At 51.9% G+C, this 22,329-nt stretch overlaps 1 protein-coding gene across 1 annotated transcript; it reads right to left on the bottom strand.

The window, feature by feature from the left end:
• Nucleotides 1-10,799: 10,799 nt before the first annotated feature.
• LOC148784559 (uncharacterized) lies at nt 10,800-13,289 on the bottom strand. The gene has a single exon (XM_088876887.1). It carries the CDS (start codon nt 13,287-13,289, stop codon nt 10,800-10,802), a length of 2,490 nt encoding a protein of 829 aa, XP_088733013.1.
• Between the last annotated feature and the right edge of the window lie 9,040 nt (nt 13,290-22,329).

The raw sequence follows: 22,329 nt of genomic DNA, 5'->3' as shown, positions 1-22,329 counted from the left end.
TGGCTAGTAGTCCGCTGACTACGTCCGCCAATACCTCCGCTCGGCACAAATGCAGCGCGCCGAATATATCAGAGTCGGGAGGAACAAATCACAAAACAGTAAATTGCGCACGCGGATTCAGAAAACCAAATTGCATTAAACTGAAGATGCGTATACAATGATCAACGATGCTAGAGCAAGGGGATCGCCTTGAGGGGGACTCTAACACGTCACTAAACCAAGCTTCTTGAACTCATTCCCCCCTATAATAGGCTTAAAAAAATAAATCCTATTGTCTACACTAGACACTAGAAAAGCTGAAATTTGCAACTCAAGAGGCATAACGTCCCCTTGAGGAATCTAAACAACAGAAAGCAAATAACAAAGCAGTAACAAAGCAATAAAAGGCCTACACCTAGGACTCTAAGACTAGTTGGTTGTCCAGCGTCTGTCGATGAAGGCTGAGTGGTCGGCCATGTAGAACGGTTGAGTGGCCGAAGTGCGCGTCACGGGGCCTAGTGAACGGGCAGCCCGTGACATTCTCCCCCACCTGAGATAGCGACGTCCCCGGCGCTACGGAAGCATGGTACGCTTCGACAAGAGGTAGAAACGCCTTTAGGTTCATCACTCGCTCCCAAGTGTTCTCCTCGCTGCTGCATCCCCTCCATTTCACCAAGTACTCTGTGTGGTCTTTCTTCGCGGTACTCGTCACTCGGTGATCTAGGATTCCTTCAGCCACCTTCTCCTTCGTCTTCTTCAATTCGAGTTGTGGGCGGCTGGGTTGATTGCGGGTATCGTCTTCCTTGTCTGCTGAATACTTTTTCAATTGGCTGACATGGAAAACGTTGTGGATCTTCCACCACGGCGGCAACTCCACCTTGTACGCCACCGTCCCAATACGCCTAAGGACAGGCAAAGGACCAACATATTTCTGCATCAACCGAGGATCTCTCCACCTTGATGACTTTGACAATTTCGGTTTCGGGACCTTCACCAGCACCAGGTCTCCCGCATTGAACTCAATGAAGCGGCGATTCTGATCTGCATACGTCTTCATCCGCTTCTGAGCTGTCTCCAGGCAACTTTTAACGATATCAACATTCTTCTTCCACTCCTGGGAGAAACTTCGAGTAAGAGGGGATCTCACACTTTGTGGGATGTCAAGAGTGTGAGGAAGGAGCGGCTGCTGCCCAGTAACGATTTCAAAAGCGCTCTTGTTGGTGGTGGAAGAGCTCTTTTGAACATTGAAATATAGCTGAGCGACATCCAAGAGCTTCACCCAATCCTTCTGCGTACCTCGCACAAAGTGCCGAAGGTAGTCCTCCAACGTAGAATTAAAGCGTTCTGTCTGACGATCGGACTGTGGATGATAGCTCGAGCTCATGGAACGTGTGGACCCGAGAAGTTTGAACAACTCGGTCCGGAAGACGCCAGTGAATCGGGAGTCACGATCACTGACAATATCTTTTGGCAGTCCCCAATGTTTGACGATGTGCTTGAAGAAGAGATGAGCCGTCCCTTCTGCTGTAACGTGTTTGGGTGCTGCGATGAATGTAGCATATTTTGACAAACGATCGACCACGACAATAATAGAGCCTAAGTCCCCGACTTTAGGCAATCCAGAGATGTAATCCATGGAGACGCTCTCCCATGGACGCTTTGGGATGGGAAGTGGTTGTAGCAAACCAGCCTTCTTCTGATGGTCTGCCTTGTCCTGCTGACAAATCAAACAAGTGCGGACATGCGTCTCGACATCGTCCCGCATCTGTGGCCAGTGATAGGCCCTCCGCACCGAAGCAAACGTGCGCTCCTGTCCTTGGTGTCCCGCCCAAAGTGTGTCGTGGCATTCGGAAAGAAGTGATTTCCGTAGGTCCCCGCCTCTCGGAATGTATACGCGGTTTCCCTTGGTCATCAGCAATCCATCCTCGATCCAAAAGTGTCGAGCCTTGCCCTGCTCGACAAGCCGAATCAGGCGTCGCGCCGCGGGATCTCTCGGTAGTAACTCCCGCACCTGATCCTTCATAGAGATAGCAGCCGCGCTAGAAGAGAGCGCTGCTATCGACTCCAAGTTCGCCAAGTCCGCCCTGCGGCTCAAGGCATCTGCTGACTGCTTCCTAAGCTCCACAAGCTTAGGTTGCGGTATTCTGTACGGTGCCCTAGCGGGCGGTCTCGTGCCAGGCACCAACTCGATCTCGTGATCCACTGCCCTCTTCGGTGGTAGCTTCCGAGGCAGCTCGTCTGGCATCACGTCTTTAGACTCCCCCAACAGTTCCTTACTACCGCCCGGGGTGGGCCCTGACACCTCTTCCATCTCTTCAAACCAAAGGGTACCCAAGTAGGAGATCTCATCCTGCTTGTGCCCCTTCTCAAACTGCATGGCCGACAAGTTCTTCCCTCCAGTACGTCCGGCCAAGGTAGGAATGACACACGGCTTCGCCCCCAACATCATCAGCGAATCGGCATGAGGTAAGACAGCAGTGCGTGTATCCCGTAGAAATTCAAGCCCAAGGATAAGCTTGAAGTCGTCCATTGCCACAACAGAAAGATTGGTCTTGCCCTCATAAGCACCAACCTTAATCAGCACAGACTTGGCTACACCGGCAATGGGTTGTGCAGCCGAGTTGATCGCCTTCACACGCCCAACTCCCTTCTCCAGCACGAGCCCGAGTCTCGCCACTTCGGCACTCGCAAGGTAGTTGTGAGAGGCTCCAGTGTCGATCATGGCTCGAATCGGCTTGCCATGAATCTTCACATCCACGAACATCAACCCTTTCTTCCTAGGAATCCGGGACTGAACATCTTCTTCCTTCTTCTCCGGCTGCTCCACAGTAAGAGCCGGGATGGTCTTTTTCGCAAGGGGTGGCGCGACTCTCTTCGCCGCCACCGTAGAGAATGTGTTGCACCATTGGTTCACGGCCCCCAAGTTGTCCTCATACTCCTCCGTGTCATTCTCACCACCTGCCTCTGCTTGTGGCTCCACACTCTTTGAGGACGACGCCTTGTCGGTAAAGGTCGTTGCCAGTGCATTCAACACCTGTCTCTTCGGGCAATCCCGATACATATGCGGACCATCGCAGATCAAACACCCTCTTCTCCTCTCGGGTGCTCCCTGCCTGTTCTCCTGGGGCCTGTTACTGTTTGAACTGCCCTGTGAGCCATTCTGAGAGTGGGGCCTCTGGTCTCCCCCACCTCTGTTGAAGTTATTCCTGAACCATCTCGTCCCATTCGACTTCTCCCGCTCAGGACTAGGCGTCGCCTGCCTATCCTTTTGAGTCTCTAGGTTGAAATCGGCCAGGCGTTCGGCCGCTATAATAGCCGAACTCAAATCGGTCACTCGTTGCCTCTGCAACTCGTTTCTCGCCCACTGTTTCAAGCCTTCCATGAAAGTGAACAGCTTGTCCGCCTCCGACATGTCTCGGATGTTCAGCATCAGCGCTGAGAAAGCTTTGACATATTCCCGCACGGAACCTGTATGTTCAAGCTTTCGCAATGCCCTCCTGGCATTGTACTCCACATTCTCGGGGAAGAACTGCTCTCTAATCGCCTCCCGTAGAAGAGCCCACGTGTCGAGCTGTATTTGATGAGCCTGGATTTCCGCAAACTTGGTCCGCCACCACAGCTTTGCGTCACCAGTCAGGTACATGGTCGCAGTCGCAACCTTCCTTGCCTCGTCCCGCACGTCTGCCGCAAGGAAGTACTGGTCCATGTCGAAGAGGAAGTTCTCGACCTCCTTCGCATCACGCTCACCGCTATAGGCCTTCGGTTCTGGTATTCGAAGCCTAGCACCGGGGTCGTGAGCAACCATAGGCGTGCTACCCACCGCACGCTGGAGCAGCCCAATCTGAATGGCCATCTGCTCCATGTCACGCCGCATATCGGCAATGCTGTCGTTTCCGAATACGCCAGCCATCTCCTGAATCACGTGCCGACACTCGTCCAACTCCGAATTCAGCACCGTGATCTCAGATTCTAGAGAAGAGACCTTCGTCTCCAATTCCACCAACCGGGAGTGTCCGTCCTCCGGGTTCTCAGCTCTCTCGCTGGTTGAAGCTGCGGCATGTCGCGGGCTTTCCGGATCTTGCCCCGATGCCCTCGCAGCAGTAGCGGTCCGCCTCGGCCCCATCGTGGCACGAGGCTCTGATACCACCTCTCACGAGGCGCCTCTCACACAGCGCGTCGTGTGGCTAGTAGTCCGCTGACTACGTCCGCCAATACCTCCGCTCGGCACAAATGCAGCGCGCCGAATATATCAGAGTCGGGAGGAACAAATCACAAAACAGTAAATTGCGCACGCGGATTCAGAAAACCAAATTGCATTAAACTGAAGATGCGTATACAATGATCAACGATGCTAGAGCAAGGGGATCGCCTTGAGGGGGACTCTAACACGTCACTAAACCAAGCTTCTTGAACTCATTCCCCCCTATAATAGGCTTAAAAAAATAAATCCTATTGTCTACACTAGACACTAGAAAAGCTGAAATTTGCAACTCAAGAGGCATAACGTCCCCTTGAGGAATCTAAACAATAGAAAGCAAATAACAAAGCAGTAACAAAGCAATAAAAGGCCTACACCTAGGACTCTAAGACTAGTTGGTTGTCCAGCGTCTGTCGATGAAGGCTGAGTGGTCGGCCATGTAGAACGGTTGAGTGGCCGAAGTGCGCGTCACGGGGCCTAGTGAACGGGCAGCCCGTGACACCGCGCAGGCGCGCGCGCCCCCGCCCGGCAGTGCCCGCGCAGGCGCCGCGGCCCCGCCCGGCAGTGCCCGCGCAGGCGCGCGCGGCCCCGCCCGGCAGTGCCCGCCTGCGCGCGCGCGCCGGCAGCGTCCGCGCAAGGGTTTTTTTTTTTTTTAATAATTAAAATAATTAAATAAAAATTTTCATAACTCAAAAATAAATTATTTCAACAAAAATGAATTAATCATGTGATTTTGAGGTGACGCGAAAATTTTCATGCAGTGGACGCCCGACGCCCGGCGTCCGCGCAAGCGTTTTTTTTTTTTTTTTTTTTAATAATTAAAATAATTAAATAAAAATTTTCATAACTCAAAAATAAATTATTTCAACAGAAATGAATTAATCATGTGATTTTGAGGTGACGCGAAAATTTTCATGCAGTGGACGCCCGACGCCCGGCGTCCGCGCAAGCGTTTTTTTTTTTTTTTTTTTTAGTAATTAAAATAATTAAATAAAAATTTTCATAACTCAAAAATAAATTATTTCAACAAAAATGAATTAATCATGTGATTTTAAGGTGACGCGACGCCCGAGGCGCGCGCGCGCACGTCGGCACGGGCTGCCTGCGCGCGCACGTCGGCAGTGCCCGCACAGGCGCGCGCGCGGCCGTCGGCAGTGCCAGCACAGGCGCGCGCGCGGCCGTCGGCACTGTCCGTACAGGCGCGCGCGCGCACGTCGGCAGTGGCTGCCTGCGCGCGGCCGTCGGCAGTGGCTGCTGCGCGCGCCCGCCCGGCAGTGCCCGCCTGCACGCGCGCCGGCAGCGTCCGCGCAAGCGTTTTTTTTTTTTTTTTTTTTTTTTAATAATTGAAATAATTAAATAAAAATTTTCATAACTCAAAAATAAATTATTTTAACAAAAATTAATTAATCATGTGATTTTGAGGTGACGCGAAAATTTTCATGCAGTGGTCGCCCGAGGCGCGCGCGCGCCCACGTCGGCACGGGCTGCCTGCGCGCGCACGTCGGCAGTGCCCGCACAGGCGCCCGTGCGGCCGTCGGCACTATCCGTACAGGCGCGCGCGCGCACGTCGGCAGTGGCTGCCTGCGCGCGGCCGTCGGCAGTGGCTGCTGCGCGCGCACGTCGGCTGATGAGTGTCGAAGTCACCAAAAATAATTCCTACTACACTTGTGAAAGTGGGAGTAGGGTCGATCCACAGAGATTGGCTTTAAGTTGATTTCTTTTGGAAAAATAGAAAATAATGGGGGGAAGATTGTGATAAATAGAAGTGATCAAAAACTAAATAATTAAAAATACCTGATAGAGATATGAGAGAGAGATTTCCCGGTTAAGGCTAGGATTGTGCTTGATTCTCGTGAGTTGATCATTGATGCAAGAATAACACATGTATGGACAAATAAACCAGTTATGGTCATTGGTACGACCTAACAACCTCACCTTTCCTTACCTTTTCGTTAGCCAAGGTACGACCGTTGGCTAGATCTCTAATTAACAGACAACCTTGGGAACGTCCACAAGATTTAATCTATTAACAGCATTAAGAATTAGAAAGGCCTGATTCTAATCAACAAACTCCTACGAGGACAATTCGTTTAAACTAGATCATGCATTCCCCATAACATAATTAAATACTGTGACATAACTAATCATGCTACGTTGCCACTAAGTATTGAACTAAATAAACAATTACACGGATTTATAAAGTTCAATTAGCTAAGCAAACCTTCTTGATAATGAACAACCGGCCGAATCATTCATAAATCAGATGTTTGTAATTAAAGCGCAGAGAATAACATGAATATTTGTTTGACAAGTGTAGAACGCAGATTAGATCTCACAACATGATAGGAATCAAGCAATCACCATACCTTAACCAGGGAATAAGGAATTTAGCCGGACATATTAACGGAAGAACACACTAGAAAGTGGAATTCCATTAATTCCGGTAGTAAAATAAAATAATAGGGAAGAGATGAACAGAGAATTCTATAGAGTTCTAATATAAAAACTGCCTGTGTTCTAATGAAGAGATCCCCCCTATTTATAACAAAAGTCCCCTACGAATCTAAACGTAGTGGGGGGATAGATACGTGATAAACTCTAAAAAGGTAAATAGATTACAAAAGATAAGCTCAAAAGAATCCTTTCTAAATCTAAACACTTGATTCCTTTATCTCTTGGGGAAATCGTTCGTGCTTATCCTTATCCCGAGTTGACTACTCCATTAAGCGTGGGCGCACTTTGTCAATTTTGCAGAAACGTCCTTGTAATCTTCCTTTTTGCTGAATATGCAATAAAATCACACAATTAGGAATATTTTGGCTTAAAAAGGAAGATTAAATTGCTATAAAATTATTATAATTGCAGAGTTATCAAATACCCCCACACTTAGCCATTTGCTTGTCCTCAAGCAAAAACAAGATGCATTCAAAAATCCCTCCAAATTTTAAACTATTCAAGGCAGTTTGTAATCATGTGCAAAGTAAATGACATACTTCATGAAGGAGATAATTCAACATGTATCAAACAAGTTTTCACGTGATGACCATTATCAAAATCAATCGCATAAAACTAGTGGACTATTTTCTCTCCACTTTCCATTCTCTCAAGTGTATATATGGCTCAAGTGTATCTCTCGACACTTACTACGACAATGCTTCACCATAGGCTTGCCTATACACCACATCTCCACCACTTTTGAAATATGCACATATATGGATCAAAAGGTCTTTTATTTTGGTTGTAATGGGGCTTTGGTTTGGGGTAGGATAAAAGGATAATGAGGTTAAATTCCAAGAAACTAATTAGAGCACCAAAAGAATTTGAGTGAACAATAATTCGAAGCTCTCAAAGTTTACTAATCTCCCTTCAAGATCCTTTGACAATTCCTTGAACTATGCCTTTCTTATTCCTTTTGGAGAGTTCATACATTTTTTTTTCTTTTCTTTTGTTTTTCTTTTTTTTTTCTTTTTCTTTTTCTCCTCTCCAATTTTTTGTGATAGGCATAGACCAAGGAAATTGATGTCGGTTCCCATAAAGCAGAATATAATTTTGGAACCCCCACACTCATTTTGAGGTACATCTTTTAAGCATGTGAATCATAAAGATTTTGACGATCTCCTATTTTGAGAACTTGTTCTTTTGAACCTAAACCCATTTCCCTTGATGCTCCAGTAGTTCTTAGAGGGATCAAAATCAAGGTTTTAAACAAGCGACAGGATAGGTTTGTATATGACGGTTTATTCAACAAAATAGGTCAAAAGGCTCAAAGGAGTTTCTCTAATGTTAAAATTGTGTTAGGTGGTTAAAGAAGGCCGAAAGTGGTTTCTAATGCCTTTATCATATCCAAATAAGTGCACATTTGTGTGGCCTCGATGTGGTTCAAGGCAAATTCTAGGAAGACAAAGCCATAAAAGTGTTACTCTCTCGAGAAAGAATGAAGATTTTTATGAATATATCAAGCTCAAAATCTCACGAGGTATGTGTAGTCCACTAATCCTATATCAGAAGGTTTTAACTCAAATCATTTTGGTGAAAACAAGCTTTCAACTAGTGAATTATTCTCAAGCATAAAACATGTATTTTTCTTGCACATAGCACTATCAAGCCAAGAATATTCCAAAATTGAAGGGTTTTATCATGCCAAAATGTTTCAAACTCAGGCAAAGATGTTCATAAGGCTAAGAAATTTTCAAAAGTTCAAGAAAATCAAGCGCAAAAAATATCGATTCAATTTCAATAATCCGCAAGAGCAACAACCATTTTCAATCATGCAACCAACAACACCTATTTCAATAAACATGCTCAACAATAATACCCCCACACTTAAAGTCCACATTGCCCTCAATGTGCACTATGACATGCAACTCAAGGAAAATTGAAAAGAGAGAGTTTAAGGAAGCGTCCCTGAGTGCATGTGACGAAGAGGTCAAGGTGTGGGTGGTTGCCTTGGTGTCAGCCCGAAGTGTTCAAATAAACCCATCAAGTTGGCTTCGATGCGAGCGATTTTGCGAGCTATGTCGTCCAAGGTTGTTTGCTGTGGCATCGGAGGTGGTGGTGATGGTCTAGTGGTGTTGGTGTTCTCTTCTTGCGCCCTTGTTTCGTTGTTGGTTTCGTTATCCCCATCATCGTCTTCATCCTCGTCGTCCCCATCATTGCTGTCTTCATTCGCGGTGTTGACGTCACCGTGTGGTTCATCGTTGTGGGTGGATTGTGAAGTGGAGGGTGCATCTCTGATGGGCGACCGTCCTGCATCCACAAACTCAAAAAGACTTCCATTTCTAATGACAAGGCCCATTCGTATTAGGGTGGCCATGTCCAATGGTTCAGATTCACAGGCGATGTGAAGGTAATGGAATGAAGGACGAAAAACACCAAGATTAATTGCAATCAAGGTAATGTAAGAACCAAGAATTAAAGCACGATTTCGGTTAATACATGATTGGAATTGTGTAGCTAACCAAAATCCAAGGTTTACTTTAATTCCACGTAACATACACCACAAGAAAAACAATTCAGCTTTAGAACAAATTCCAGATGTATCTCGACGACCGAAAAAATTGAAAGCTAAGAAACGATGAACAAGCTTGAGCACGGGGCTTTTCAAGTAATGACTTTTCGATCTACTAGGGTGATAGGCAAGGGGATCAGTAGATAGTCTACGCCATTCTTTGAAAGGATTAAAGTCATCACGATAATCACATAAAGAGTTAACGTATTCGTGAGTGCGTGCGTTTTCAGTGGTAGTGAAACCCAATGCAATATTGAACTCAGTCAAAGTCATAGAAAAGTGACGCCCCATTAAGCGAAATTTGATTACTCCTGGCGTATCTAATGTGAGTGATGATGGAGTAGTAAATTCAAAAGTGGTGTAAAATTCTCTTGTCAGTTCAATATAGGCATGTTCGGTGCAATCAAAGAAACATTTCCAACCAATATTGTCAATCAATAAGGTACTACTATCAACAGCATGCAAGGTACGTAGAGTATCAGTGCTCAATATTTTCCATGGTAAAATAGAGCGAGTGCTAAGTAGTGCGTACCTATCCTTCTCTGCGCGGGTAGTGAATTTCAGAGTGCCGCTAAGGGCTTCAGATGACGGCGGAAGTACGTCTGCGCAGCGCGTGCTACGGGCACGGGGTCCCGATCGAGAGGGAGTTCCAGCTTCACGGTTTCTTTTTCGACCGCTCATTGTCACTCGACTGAGAGAAAGTAAATCAAAGTGAGTTAAAGAAAAGAATGAGATGGAGGAAGTTGAGAAAACCGTGTACTGATGGCCGCGGATATTTCTGTCGTCGGGGCAGCGGCGGTGGTGAGGTGCTCGTGAACGGTGGGCTTAGGCGGGAAACTGGGTTTCGTGAGCGGCAGCGGCGGTGGAGGCGACTGCGGCGGCGAGTTTCTGTAACCAGAACTTGGTGGGTTTCTTGGTTCCGAGAGGAAGAGAGAAGACGAGACGGCGGCGGCGAGTTGCTCGTGAGCGGCAGCGGCGGGCTACGTGAGCAAATGGGTAGGGTTTCTGGAACCAGAAATTTGGGCGAGCGGTGGTGCGACGGCAATTGGTGGGCTGAGCGGCGACGAACGTCCAGCGGCGACAGTGGTGATTGCGGTGGCGACGATTTCTTGGCGGATTTGCTGAAAGAGAACAATTGTGGTCAGAAGTTTGAATTAGGGAAGAAGGTAAGTGACATATGTTTTTCGATTTTCTGATTTTTGAATTTTTATTTTTATTATTATTTTTTTTTAATGAATAAATAAATAAATAAAAATGAAGAGGGGAATTGAAGGTGAAAAACAGTCTACGAAGTGCGACTAAGCGTGGGCACGCTTAGTCGCATCTCCAAATCTGTTTTTGTAGGATGATGCGAACAGTCTACGAAGTGCGACTAAGCGTGGGCACGCTTAGTCGCATCTTCAAATCTGTTTTTGGGAGGGGATGCGGACAGTGTTGGAAGAACGACTAAGCGTGGGCACGCTTAGTGGCGTCTCCAACTCTGTTTTTCAGCCATCCAAAAATAATGAAAAAAACTAAAATTAAACGAAAGAGGGAAGGAGAGGATAGAGATTTCATGGGTTGCCTCCCATGCAGCGCCTTTCTTTAATGTCTTTGGCTAGACATTGTTGTGCCTCAACTTGAATAAGTTGGACACTCTAAATCCACTTCTTCTATGTAATGCACCCGGTGATGGTGTGGATTTAGGGGAACTTGGTAGTCCATGGATGACTTCTTCCTTGAACTTATTTTGTCATGAAAGACTTTTTTCTTGTAAGTTCTTCGACTCGATCTTTTGACAATTGTTGTCTTGAATGCTCCTCTACCATTGAACATAGCATTTTTTTGCGATAAAGGATCAATAGAATCAATGAAAAAAATAGAACGCACATCGTTAGAATATTTCATGGCACCATCAATTTTAAAACTCATAACCTCATTATCAAATTCCATGGAGAGAATTCCGGCATCAACATCAATTTTAGTTTTTGAGGTTTTAAGGAATGGTCTTCCTAGCAAGATGGATGTAGAATTGGGAGAAATATCCCCCCTCATATCAAGCACATAAAAATCAGCAGGAAAAACCAATTCATTAACTTGCACAAGTACATCCTCAAGAACTCCTTCGGGGTAAACTACAGAACGATCGGCAAGTTGAAGAATAACCCCCGTTTCTTTCAATGGGCCAACATTCAAAGATTCATATATAGTAAGAGGCATAATATTGATAGAGGCACCTAAATCACACATTGCTTTTTCTATTCCAATCTTTCCAATTTTGCAAGGGATAGAAAACGTACCTGGATCATTGCATTTTGGGGGTAATTTTCGTTGGAGAATTGCGGAGACGTTCTCCCCCATACTTACCCGTTCGTTTCCCTTGAGTTTACCCTTGCTAGTGCACAATTCTTTGAGAAATTTCGCGTATCGGGGTATTTGCTTGATGGTATCGAGCAGCGGGATGTTTACCTCCACTTTGCGGAACGTTTCAAGGATCTCTTTTTCCTCCTCTTCCTTCTTCGCTTTGGTGAATCTTTGTGGGAATGGTGGTCTAGTTACCAAAGGTTGCGGATGGTCCACTTCGTGTTTGGTTTGTTCTTGTTGGACCTCAATTTCTTTTTCCGGCTTTCTTTTCACACCGAGCCCACGTTTGGTGTCATCTTCGTTCACATATTCCTGCAGTTCTTTTCCACTACAAAGCGTAATAGCACTAACATTTTGTCTAGGGTTAATGACAGATTGAGAAGGTAGCTTACCTTGAGACTCTAGCTTACCAACAGTTGACGCCAATTGACTGATTTGAGATTCCAGATTTTGAATGCTCGTCTGAGCCTGTTGTTGGACTTGTTGGAATTGTTGGAAACTCGCCTGGGTCTGTTGTTGGAATTGTTGGAAGCTCGCCTGGGTCTGTTGCTGAAATTGTTGTGTGTTGGTCACTAGTGCTTTCATCATGTCTTCGAGGGATGTGCTGGGCGTGGGGTTAGGTTGTGGAGGTGGTCGGTATTGAGGTGTTTGAAAGTGTTGGTTGCCGTAATTCAGATTCGGGTGGTCCCTCCATCCGGGGTTGTATGTGTTGGAGAAAGGATCATATCTTCTCTGTTGTTGTCCGGCGAATCCTCCTACGGCGTCGGCATGTTCGGTAGTTGATTCTTGAAGAGTTGGGCACATGTCGGTAGCGTGTCCCGTTAAGGTGCAGATACCACATGCTTTAACTTGTTGATAGATATCTGCAACAACTTTTTCAACAACAGTTGTGAGTTGATTTAAACGTTCTTCAAGATTACTTACCTCGTGGCTCTTCCTAGGTGGATCATCATGTCTAACCCCAAATTGTTGCGTGTTGGACGCCATAGTCGAGATTAGTTTACGCGCCTCGGTGGGGGTTTTGTCGAACAATGCTCCACCACTTGCCGCATCTATCAGTTTTCTATCCATATTTGATAGACCTTCATAGAAATATTGGATCAACAGGTGGTTCGGGATTTGATGATGAGGGAAACTCTCCACTAGTCGATTGAATCTTTCCCAATATTCGAAAAGACTTTCTCCTGCGTATTGTCGGATTCCACTGATCTCCTTTCGGATTGTTGTGGCTCTTGAGGCAGGGAAGTATTTCTCAAGGAACTGTTTTTTGAGATCGTTCCATCTTGTAATGGATCCTGAAGGTAGGAGATACAACCAATCTTTCGCTTGATCAGCGAGAGAGAAGGGGAATGCTCTCAATTTGACTTGTTCCTCGCTTATGCCTTGTGGTCGCATTCCGGAACACACCACATGGAATTCCTTCAGATGCTTATGTGGATCTTCACCTGCGAGACCACGGAAGGTAGGAAGTAAATGAATTAATCCAGATTTCAGTTCAAAATCTACCTCTAAATCGGGGTATTCAATGCACAGTGGCTGCTGATTTAGATCGGGCGACGTCATGTCATTGATCGATCTTTCAGGGATTAAAGCCATTGTCTCTTCTTTGGATTCCTCAATTTCAAAAGTTGGGTCTCCTTTGTCTTCGTATGGAGCGGATATTCCTTCCAATTGTTGCTTAGTCTCCTGACGAAGTCTTCGTGCGGTCTTTTCGATTTCGGGGTCGTATACCAATTTACCTGTACGAGAAGACCTTGGCATCAATGGTGATAAAATCAAGTAATAAAAGAAAATAAAGAAATATACTTAAAAACACCAATCCCCGGCAACGGCGCCAAAATTTGATGAGTGTCGAAGTCACCAAAAATAATTCCTACTACACTTGTGAAAGTGGGAGTAGGGTCGATCCACAGAGATTGGCTTTAAGTTGATTTCTTTTGGAAAAATAGAAAATAATGGGGGGAAGATTGTGATAAATAGAAGTGATCAAAAACTAAATAATTAAAAATACCTGATAGAGATATGAGAGAGAGATTTCCCGGTTAAGGCTAGGATTGTGCTTGATTCTCGTGAGTTGATCATTGATGCAAGAATAACACATGTATGGACAAATAAACCAGTTATGGTCATTGGTACGACCTAACAACCTCACCTTTCCTTACCTTTTCGTTAGCCAAGGTACGACCGTTGGCTAGATCTCTAATTAACAGACAACCTTGGGAACGTCCACAAGATTTAATCTATTAACAGCATTAAGAATTAGAAAGGCCTGATTCTAATCAACAAACTCCTACGAGGACAATTCGTTTAAACTAGATCATGCATTCCCCATAACATAATTAAATACTGTGACATAACTAATCATGCTACGTTGCCACTAAGTATTGAACTAAATAAACAATTACACGGATTTATAAAGTTCAATTAGCTAAGCAAACCTTCTTGATAATGAACAACCGGCCGAATCATTCATAAATCAGATGTTTGTAATTAAAGCGCAGAGAATAACATGAATATTTGTTTGACAAGTGTAGAACGCAGATTAGATCTCACAACATGATAGGAATCAAGCAATCACCATACCTTAACCAGGGAATAAGGAATTTAGCCGGACATATTAACGGAAGAACACACTAGAAAGTGGAATTCCATTAATTCCGGTAGTAAAATAAAATAAAAGGGAAGAGATGAACAGAGAATTCTATAGAGTTCTAATATAAAAACTGCCTGTGTTCTAATGAAGAGATCCCCCCTATTTATAACAAAAGTCCCCTACGAATCTAAACGTAGTGGGGGGATAGATACGTGATAAACTCTAAAAAGGTAAATAGATTACAAAAGATAAGCTCAAAAGAATCCTTTCTAAATCTAAACACTTGATTCCTTTATCTCTTGGGGAAATCGTTCGTGCTTATCCTTATCCCGAGTTGACTACTCCATTAAGCGTGGGCGCACTTTGTCAATTTTGCAGAAACGTCCTTGTAATCTTCCTTTTTGCTGAATATGCAATAAAATCACACAATTAGGAATATTTTGGCTTAAAAAGGAAGATTAAATTGCTATAAAATTATTATAATTGCAGAGTTATCATCGGCAGTGGCTGCCTGCGCGCGCACGTCGGCAGTGTCCGCGCGAACGTGAACTCTCCAGTTTTTTTCTCAATTATTTTTCAAACATTTGGGACGCACAATATAACTGAATATAATAAAATAAATATTTCGCGATACAAATACGATGCGTAAAAAATTAAAATATTATTCTATTGTGTCTTCATATTTTTCCCATTTTTATCCTTTTATTTATTATTTTTTTAATAATTAAAATAATTAAATAAAAATTTTCACACCTCAAAAATTAATTATTTCAACAAAAATGAATTAATCATGTCATTTTGAGGTGACGTGCAAATTTTCATGCAGTGGTCGGCCAAGGCGCGCGCGCGCGCGCGTCGGCACGGGCTGCCTGCGCGCGCGCGCATGCCGGCACGGGCCGCGCAGGCGCGCGCGGGCAGGCCGGCGCAGGCCGCGCAGGCGCGCGCGCACAGGCCGGCACGGTCCGCGCAGGCGCGCGCGCGCATGCCGGCACAGGCCGCGCAGGCACGCGCGGGCAGGCCGGCGCAGGCCGCACAGGCGGCGCAGGCGCGGGCGCGCAGGCCGGCACACGCCGCGCAGGCGCGCGCGCGCATGCCGGCACAGGCCGCGCAGTCGCGCGCGGGCAGGCCGGCACAGGCCGCACAGGCGCGCGCGGGCAGGCCGGCACAGGCCGCGCAGGCGCGCGCGGGCAGGCCGGCGCAGGCCGCACAGGCCGCGCAGGCACGCGCGGGCAGGCCGGCGCAGGCCGCACAGGCCGCGCAGGCGCGCGCGCGCAGGCCGGTACAGTCCGCGCAGGCGCGGGCGCGCAGGCCGGCACAGGCCGCGCAGGCGCGCGCGGGCAGGCCGGCACAGGCCGCGCAGGCGCGCGCGGGCAGGCCGGCGCAGGCCGCACAGGCCGCGCAGAAACGCGCGGGCAGGCCGGCGCAGGCCGCACAGGCCGCGCAGGCGCGCGCGCGCAGGCCGGTACAGTCCGCGCAGGCGCGGGCGCGCAGGCCGGCGCAGGCCGCGCAGGCGCGCGCGGGCAGGCCGGCAGTGGCTGCCTGCGCGCGGCCATCGGCAGTGGCTGCCTGCGCGCGCACGTCGGCAGTGTCCGCGCGAACGTGAACTCTCCAGTTTTTTTCCCAATTATTTTTCAAACATTTGGGACGCACAATATAACTGAATATAATAAAATAAATATTTCGCGATACAAATACGATGCGTAAAAAATTAAAATATTATTCTATTGTGTCTTCATATTTTTCCCATTTTTATCCTTTTATTTATTATTTTTTTAATAATTAAAATAATTAAATAAAAATTTTCACACCTCAAAAATTAATTATTTCAACAAAAATGAATTAATCATGTCATTTTGAGGGGACGTGCAAATTTTCATGCAGTGGTCGGCCAAGGCGCGCGCGCGCGCGTCGGCACGGGCTGCCTGCGCGCGCGCGCAGGCCGGCACGGGCCGCGCCGGCGCGCGCGCGCATACCGGCACGGGCCGCGCAGGCGCGCGCGGGCAGGCCGGCGCAGGCCGCACAGGCCGCGCAGGCGCGCGCGCACAGGCCGGCACGGTCCGCGCAGGCCAACACAGGCCGCGCAGGCGCGCGCGCGCATGCCGGCACAGGCCGCGCAGGCACGCGCGGGCAGGCCGGCGCAGGCCGCACAGGCGGCGCAGGCGCGGGCGCGCAGGCCGGCACACGCCGCGCAGGCGCGCGCGCGCATGCCGGCACAGGCCGCGCAGGCGCGCGCGGGCAGGCCGGCACAGGCCGCGCAGGCGCGCGCGGGCAGGCCGGCACAGGCCGCGCAGGCGCGAGCGGGCAGGCCGGCGCAGGCCGCACAGGCCGCGCAGGCACGCGCGGGCAGGCCGGCGCAGGCCGCACAGACGGCGCAGGCGCGCGCGCGCAGGCCGGTACAGTCCGCGCAGGCGCGGGCGCGCAGGCCGGCACAGGCCGCGCAGGCGCGCGCAGGCAGGCCGGCACACGCCGCGCAGGTCGGCACAGTCCTCGCAGGCGCCCGCGCCCCCGGCAGTGCCCGCACTGGCGCCCGCGCGCAGGCCGGCACAGTCCGCGCAGGCGGGCGCGCGCCCGCCCGAGTGCCCGCGCAGGCGCGCGCGGCCCCGCCCGGCAGTGCCCGCGCAGGCGCGCCCGCCCCGCAGTGCCCGCGCAGGCGCGCCCGGCCCCGCCCGGCAGTGCCCGCGCAGGCGCCCGCGGCCCCGCCCGGCAGTGCCCGCGCAGGCGCGCGCGCGCCCGGCCGGCAGTGCCCGCGCAGGCACGCGCGCGCCCGCCCGGCCGTGCCTGCGCAGTCGCGCGCGCGCCCGCCCTGCCGTTCCCGCGCAGGCGCGCGCGCGCCCGCCCGGCAGTGCCCGCGCAGGCGCGCGCGCGCCCGCCCGGCAGTGCCCGCGCAGGCGCGCGCGCGCCCGCCGGGCAGTGCCCGCGCAGGCGCCGCGGCCCCGCCCGGCAGTGCCCGCGCAGGCGCGCGCGGCCCCGCCCGGCAGTGCCCGCCTGCGCGCGCGCGCCGGCAGCGTCCGCGCAAGCGTTTTTATTTTTTTTTTTATTTTTTTTAATAATTAAAATAATTAAATAAAAATTTTCATAACTCAAAAATAAATTATTTCAACAAAAATGAATTAATCATGTGATTTTGAGGTGACGCGAAAATTTTCATACAGTGGACGCCCGACGCCCGGCGTCCGCGCAAGCGTTTTTTTTTTTTTTTTTTTAATAATTAAAATAATTAAATAAAAATTTTCATAACTCAAAAATAAATTATTTCAACAAAAATGAATTAATCATGTGATTTTGAGGTGACGCGACGCCCGAGGCCCGCGCGCGCGCACGTCGGCACGGGCTGCCTGCGCGCGGCCGTCGGCAGTGCCCGCACAGGCGCGCGCGCGGCCGTCGGCACTGTCCGTACAGGCGCGCGCGCGCACGTCGGCAGTGGCTGCCTGCGCGCGGCCGTCGGCAGTGGCTGCTGCGCGCGCCCGCCCGGCAGTGCCCGCCTGCGCGCGCGCCGGCAGCGTCCGCGCAAGCGTTTTTTTTCTTTTTTTTTTTTTTTAATAATTGAAATAATTAAATAAAAATTTTCATAACTCAAAAATAAATTATTTTAACAAAAATTAATTAATCATGTGATTTTGAGGTGACGCGAAAATTTTCATGCAGTGGTCGCCCGAGTCGCGCGCGCGCCCACGTCTGCACGGGCTGCCTGCGCGCGCACGTCGGCAGTGCCCGCACAGGCGCCCGTGCGGCCGTCGGCACTGTCCGTACAGGCGCGCGCGCGCACGTCGGCAGTGGCTGCCTGCGCGCGGCCGTCGGCAGTGGCTGCTGCGCGCGCACGTCGGCAGTGGCTGCCTGCGCGCGCACGTCGGCAGTGGCTGCCTGCGCGCGCACGTCGGCAGTGTCCGCGCGAACGTGAACTCTCCAATTTTTTTCCCAATTATTTTTCAAACATTTGGGACGCACAATATAACTGAATATAATAAAATAAATATTTCGCGATACAAATACGATGCGTAAAAAATTAAAATATTATTCTATTGTGTCTTCATATTTTTCCCATTTTTATCCTTTTATTTTTTATTTTTTTAATAATTAAAATAATTAAATAAAAATTTTCACACCTCAAAAATTAATTATTTCAACAAAAATGAATTAATCATGTCATTTTGAGGTGACGTGCAAATTTTCATGCAGTGCCCGCGCAGGCGCGCGCGCGCCCGCCCGGCAGTGCCTGCGCAGGCGCGCGCGCGCCCGCCCGGCAGTGCCCGCGCAGTCGCGCGCGCGCCCGGCCTGCAGTGCCCGCGCAGGCGCGCGCGCCCGCGCCCGGCAGTGCCCGCGCAGGCGCCGCGGCCCCGCCCGGCAGTGCCCGCGCAGGCGCGCGCGGCCCCGCCCGGCAGTGCCCGCCTGCGCGCTCGCGCCGGCAGCGTCCGCGCAAGCGTTTTTTTTTTTTTTTAAATAATTAAAATAATTAAATAAAAATTTTCATAACTCAAAAATGAATTAATCATGTGATTTTGAGGTGACGCGAAAATTTTCATGCAGTGGACGCCCGGCGCCCGGCGTCCGCGCAAGCGTTTTTTTTTTTTTTTTTTTTAATAATTAAAATAATTAAATAAAAATTTTCATAACTCAAAAATAAATTATTTCAACAAAAATGAATTAATCATGTGATTTTGAGGTGACGCGACGCCCGAGGCGCGCGCGCGCGCACGTCGGCACGGGCTGCCTGCGCGCGCACGTCGGCAGTGCCCGCACAGGCGCGCGCGCGGCCGTCGGCACTGTCCGTACAGGCGCGCGCGCGCACGTCGGCAGTGGCTGCCTGCGCGCGGCCGTCGGCAGTGGCTGCTGCGCGCGCCCGCCCGGCAGTGCCCGCCTGCGCGCGCGCCGGCAGCGTCCGCGCAAGCGTTTTTTTTTTTTTTTTTTTTTTTAATAATTGAAATAATTAAATAAAAATTTTCATAACTCAAAAATAAATTATTTTAACAAAAATTAATTAATCATGTGATTTTGAGGTGACGCGAAAATTTTGATGCAGTGGTCGCCCGAGGCGCGCGCGCGCCCACGTCGGCACGGGCTGCCTGCGCGCGCACGTCGGCAGTGCCCGCACAGGCGCCCGTGCGGCCGTCGGCACTGTCCGTACAGGCGCGCGCGCGCACGTCGGCAGTGGCTGCCTGCGCGCGGCCGTCGGCAGTGGCTGCTGCGCGCGCACGTCGGCAGTGGCTGCCTGCGCGCGCACGTCGGCAGTGTCCGCGCGAACGTGAACTCTCCAGTTTTTTTCCCAATTATTTTTGAAACATTTGGGACGCACAATATAACTGAATATAATAAAATAAATATTTCGCGATACAAATACGATGCGTAAAAAATTAAAATATTATTCTATTGTGTCTTCATATTTTTCCCATTTTTTTCCTTTTATTTATTATTTTTTTAATAATTAAAATAATTAAATAAAAATTTTCACACCTCAAAAATTAATTATTTCAACAAAAATGAATTAATCATGTCATTTTGAGGTGACGTGCAAATTTTCATGCAGTGGTCGGCCAAGGCGCGCGCGCGCGCGCGTCGGCACGGGCTGCCTGCGCGCGCGCGCAGGCCGGCACGGGCCGCGCTGGCGCGCGCCCGCATGCCGGCACGGGCCGCGCTGGCGCGCGCGCGCACGCCGGCACGGGCCGCGCTGGCGCGCGCGCGCACGCCGGCACGGGCCGCGCTGGCGCGCGCGCGCACGCCGGCACGGGCCGCGCAGGCGCGCGCGGGCAGGCCGGCGCAGGCCGCACAGGCCGCGCAGGCGCGCGCGCACAGGCCGGCACGGTCCGCGCAGGCCAACACAGGCCGCGCAGGCGCGCGCGCGCATGCCGGCACCGGCCGCGCAGGCACGCGCGGGCAGGCCGGCGCAGGCCGCACAGGCGGCGCAGGCGCGGGCGCGCAGGCCGGCACACGCCGCGCAGGCGCGCGCGCGCATGCCGGCACAGGCCGCGCAGGCGCGCGCGGGCAGGCCGGCACAGGCCGCGCAGGCGCGCGCGGGCAGGCCGGCAACGGCCGCGCAGGCGCGCGCGGGCAGGCCGGCGCAGGCCGTACAGGCCGCGCAGGCACGCGCGAGCAGGCCGCACAGGCCGCGCAGGCGCGCGCGCGCAGGCCGGTACAGTCCGCGCAGGCGCGGGCGCGCAGGCCGGCGCAGGCCGCGCAGGCGCGCGCGGGCAGGCCGGCAGTGGCTGCCTGCGCGCGGCCATCGGCAGTGGCTGCCTGCGCGCGCACGTCGGCAGTGTCCGCGCGAACGTGAACTCTCCAGTTTTTTTCCCAATTATTTTTCAAACATTTGGGACGCACAATATAACTGAATATAATAAAATAAATATTTCGCGATACAAATACGATGCGTAAAAAATTAAAATATTATTCTATTGTGTCTTCATATTTTTCCCATTTTTATCCTTTTATTTATTATTTTTTTAATAATTAAAATAATTAAATAAAAATTTTCACACCTCAAAAATTAATTATTTCAACAAAAATGAATTAATCATGTCATTTTGAGGGGACGTGCAAATTTTCATGCAGTGGTCGGCCAAGGCGCGCGCGCGCGCGTCGGCACGGGCTGCCTGCGCGCGCGCGCAGGCCGGCACGGGCCGCGCCGGCGCGCGCGCGCATACCGGCACGGGCCGCGCAGGCGCGCGCGGGCAGGCCGGCGCAGGCCGCACAGGCCGCGCAGGCGCGCGCGCACAGGCCGGCACGGTCCGCGCAGGCCAACACAGGCCGCGCAGGCGCGCGCGCGCATGCCGGCACAGGCCGCGCAGGCACGCGCGGGCAGGCCGGCGCAGGCCGCACAGGCGGCGCAGGCGCGGGCGCGCAGGCCGGCACACGCCGCGCAGGCGCGCGCGCGCATGCCGGCACAGGCCGCGCAGGCGCGCGCGGGCAGGCCGGCACAGGCCGCGCAGGCGCGCGCGGGCAGGCCGGCACAGGCCGCGCAGGCGCGAGCGGGCAGGCCGGCGCAGGCCGCACAGGCCGCGCAGGCACGCGCGGGCAGGCCGGCGCAGGCCGCACAGACGGCGCAGGCGCGCGCGCGCAGGCCGGTACAGTCCGCGCAGGCGCGGGCGCGCAGGCCGGCACAGGCCGCGCAGGCGCGCGCAGGCAGGCCGGCACACGCCGCGCAGGTCGGCACAGTCCTCGCAGGCGCCCGCGCCCCCGGCAGTGCCCGCACTGGCGCCCGCGCGCAGGCCGGCACAGTCCGCGCAGGCGGGCGCGCGCCCGCCCGAGTGCCCGCGCAGGCGCGCGCGGCCCCGCCCGGCAGTGCCCGCGCAGGCGCGCCCGCCCCGCAGTGCCCGCGCAGGCGCGCCCGGCCCCGCCCGGCAGTGCCCGCGCAGGCGCCCGCGGCCCCGCCCGGCAGTGCCCGCGCAGGCGCGCGCGCGCCCGGCCGGCAGTGCCCGCGCAGGCACGCGCGCGCCCGCCCGGCCGTGCCTGCGCAGTCGCGCGCGCGCCCGCCCTGCCGTTCCCGCGCAGGCGCGCGCGCGCCCGCCCGGCAGTGCCCGCGCAGGCGCGCGCGCGCCCGCCCGGCAGTGCCCGCGCAGGCGCGCGCGCGCCCGCCGGGCAGTGCCCGCGCAGGCGCCGCGGCCCCGCCCGGCAGTGCCCGCGCAGGCGCGCGCGGCCCCGCCCGGCAGTGCCCGCCTGCGCGCGCGCGCCGGCAGCGTCCGCGCAAGCGTTTTTATTTTTTTTTTTATTTTTTTTAATAATTAAAATAATTAAATAAAAATTTTCATAACTCAAAAATAAATTATTTCAACAAAAATGAATTAATCATGTGATTTTGAGGTGACGCGAAAATTTTCATACAGTGGACGCCCGACGCCCGGCGTCCGCGCAAGCGTTTTTTTTTTTTTTTTTTTAATAATTAAAATAATTAAATAAAAATTTTCATAACTCAAAAATAAATTATTTCAACAAAAATGAATTAATCATGTGATTTTGAGGTGACGCGACGCCCGAGGCCCGCGCGCGCGCACGTCGGCACGGGCTGCCTGCGCGCGGCCGTCGGCAGTGCCCGCACAGGCGCGCGCGCGGCCGTCGGCACTGTCCGTACAGGCGCGCGCGCGCACGTCGGCAGTGGCTGCCTGCGCGCGGCCGTCGGCAGTGGCTGCTGCGCGCGCCCGCCCGGCAGTGCCCGCCTGCGCGCGCGCCGGCAGCGTCCGCGCAAGCGTTTTTTTTCTTTTTTTTTTTTTTTAATAATTG

This window comes from Sesamum indicum, linkage group LG13 (assembly GCF_026168435.1).
Source record: "Sesamum indicum cultivar Baizhima isolate 11 linkage group LG13, ASM2616843v1, whole genome shotgun sequence".
In the NCBI taxonomy this organism is placed as follows: domain Eukaryota; kingdom Viridiplantae; phylum Streptophyta; class Magnoliopsida; order Lamiales; family Pedaliaceae; genus Sesamum; species Sesamum indicum.
This window is presented reverse-complemented; position numbering and strand designations above follow the sequence as displayed.

Coding starts and splice junctions, on each gene's coding strand:
- LOC148784559 (XM_088876887.1), bottom strand. CDS start 13,289: ATGCCAAGGTCTTCTCGTACAGGTAAATTGGTATACGACCCCGAAATC.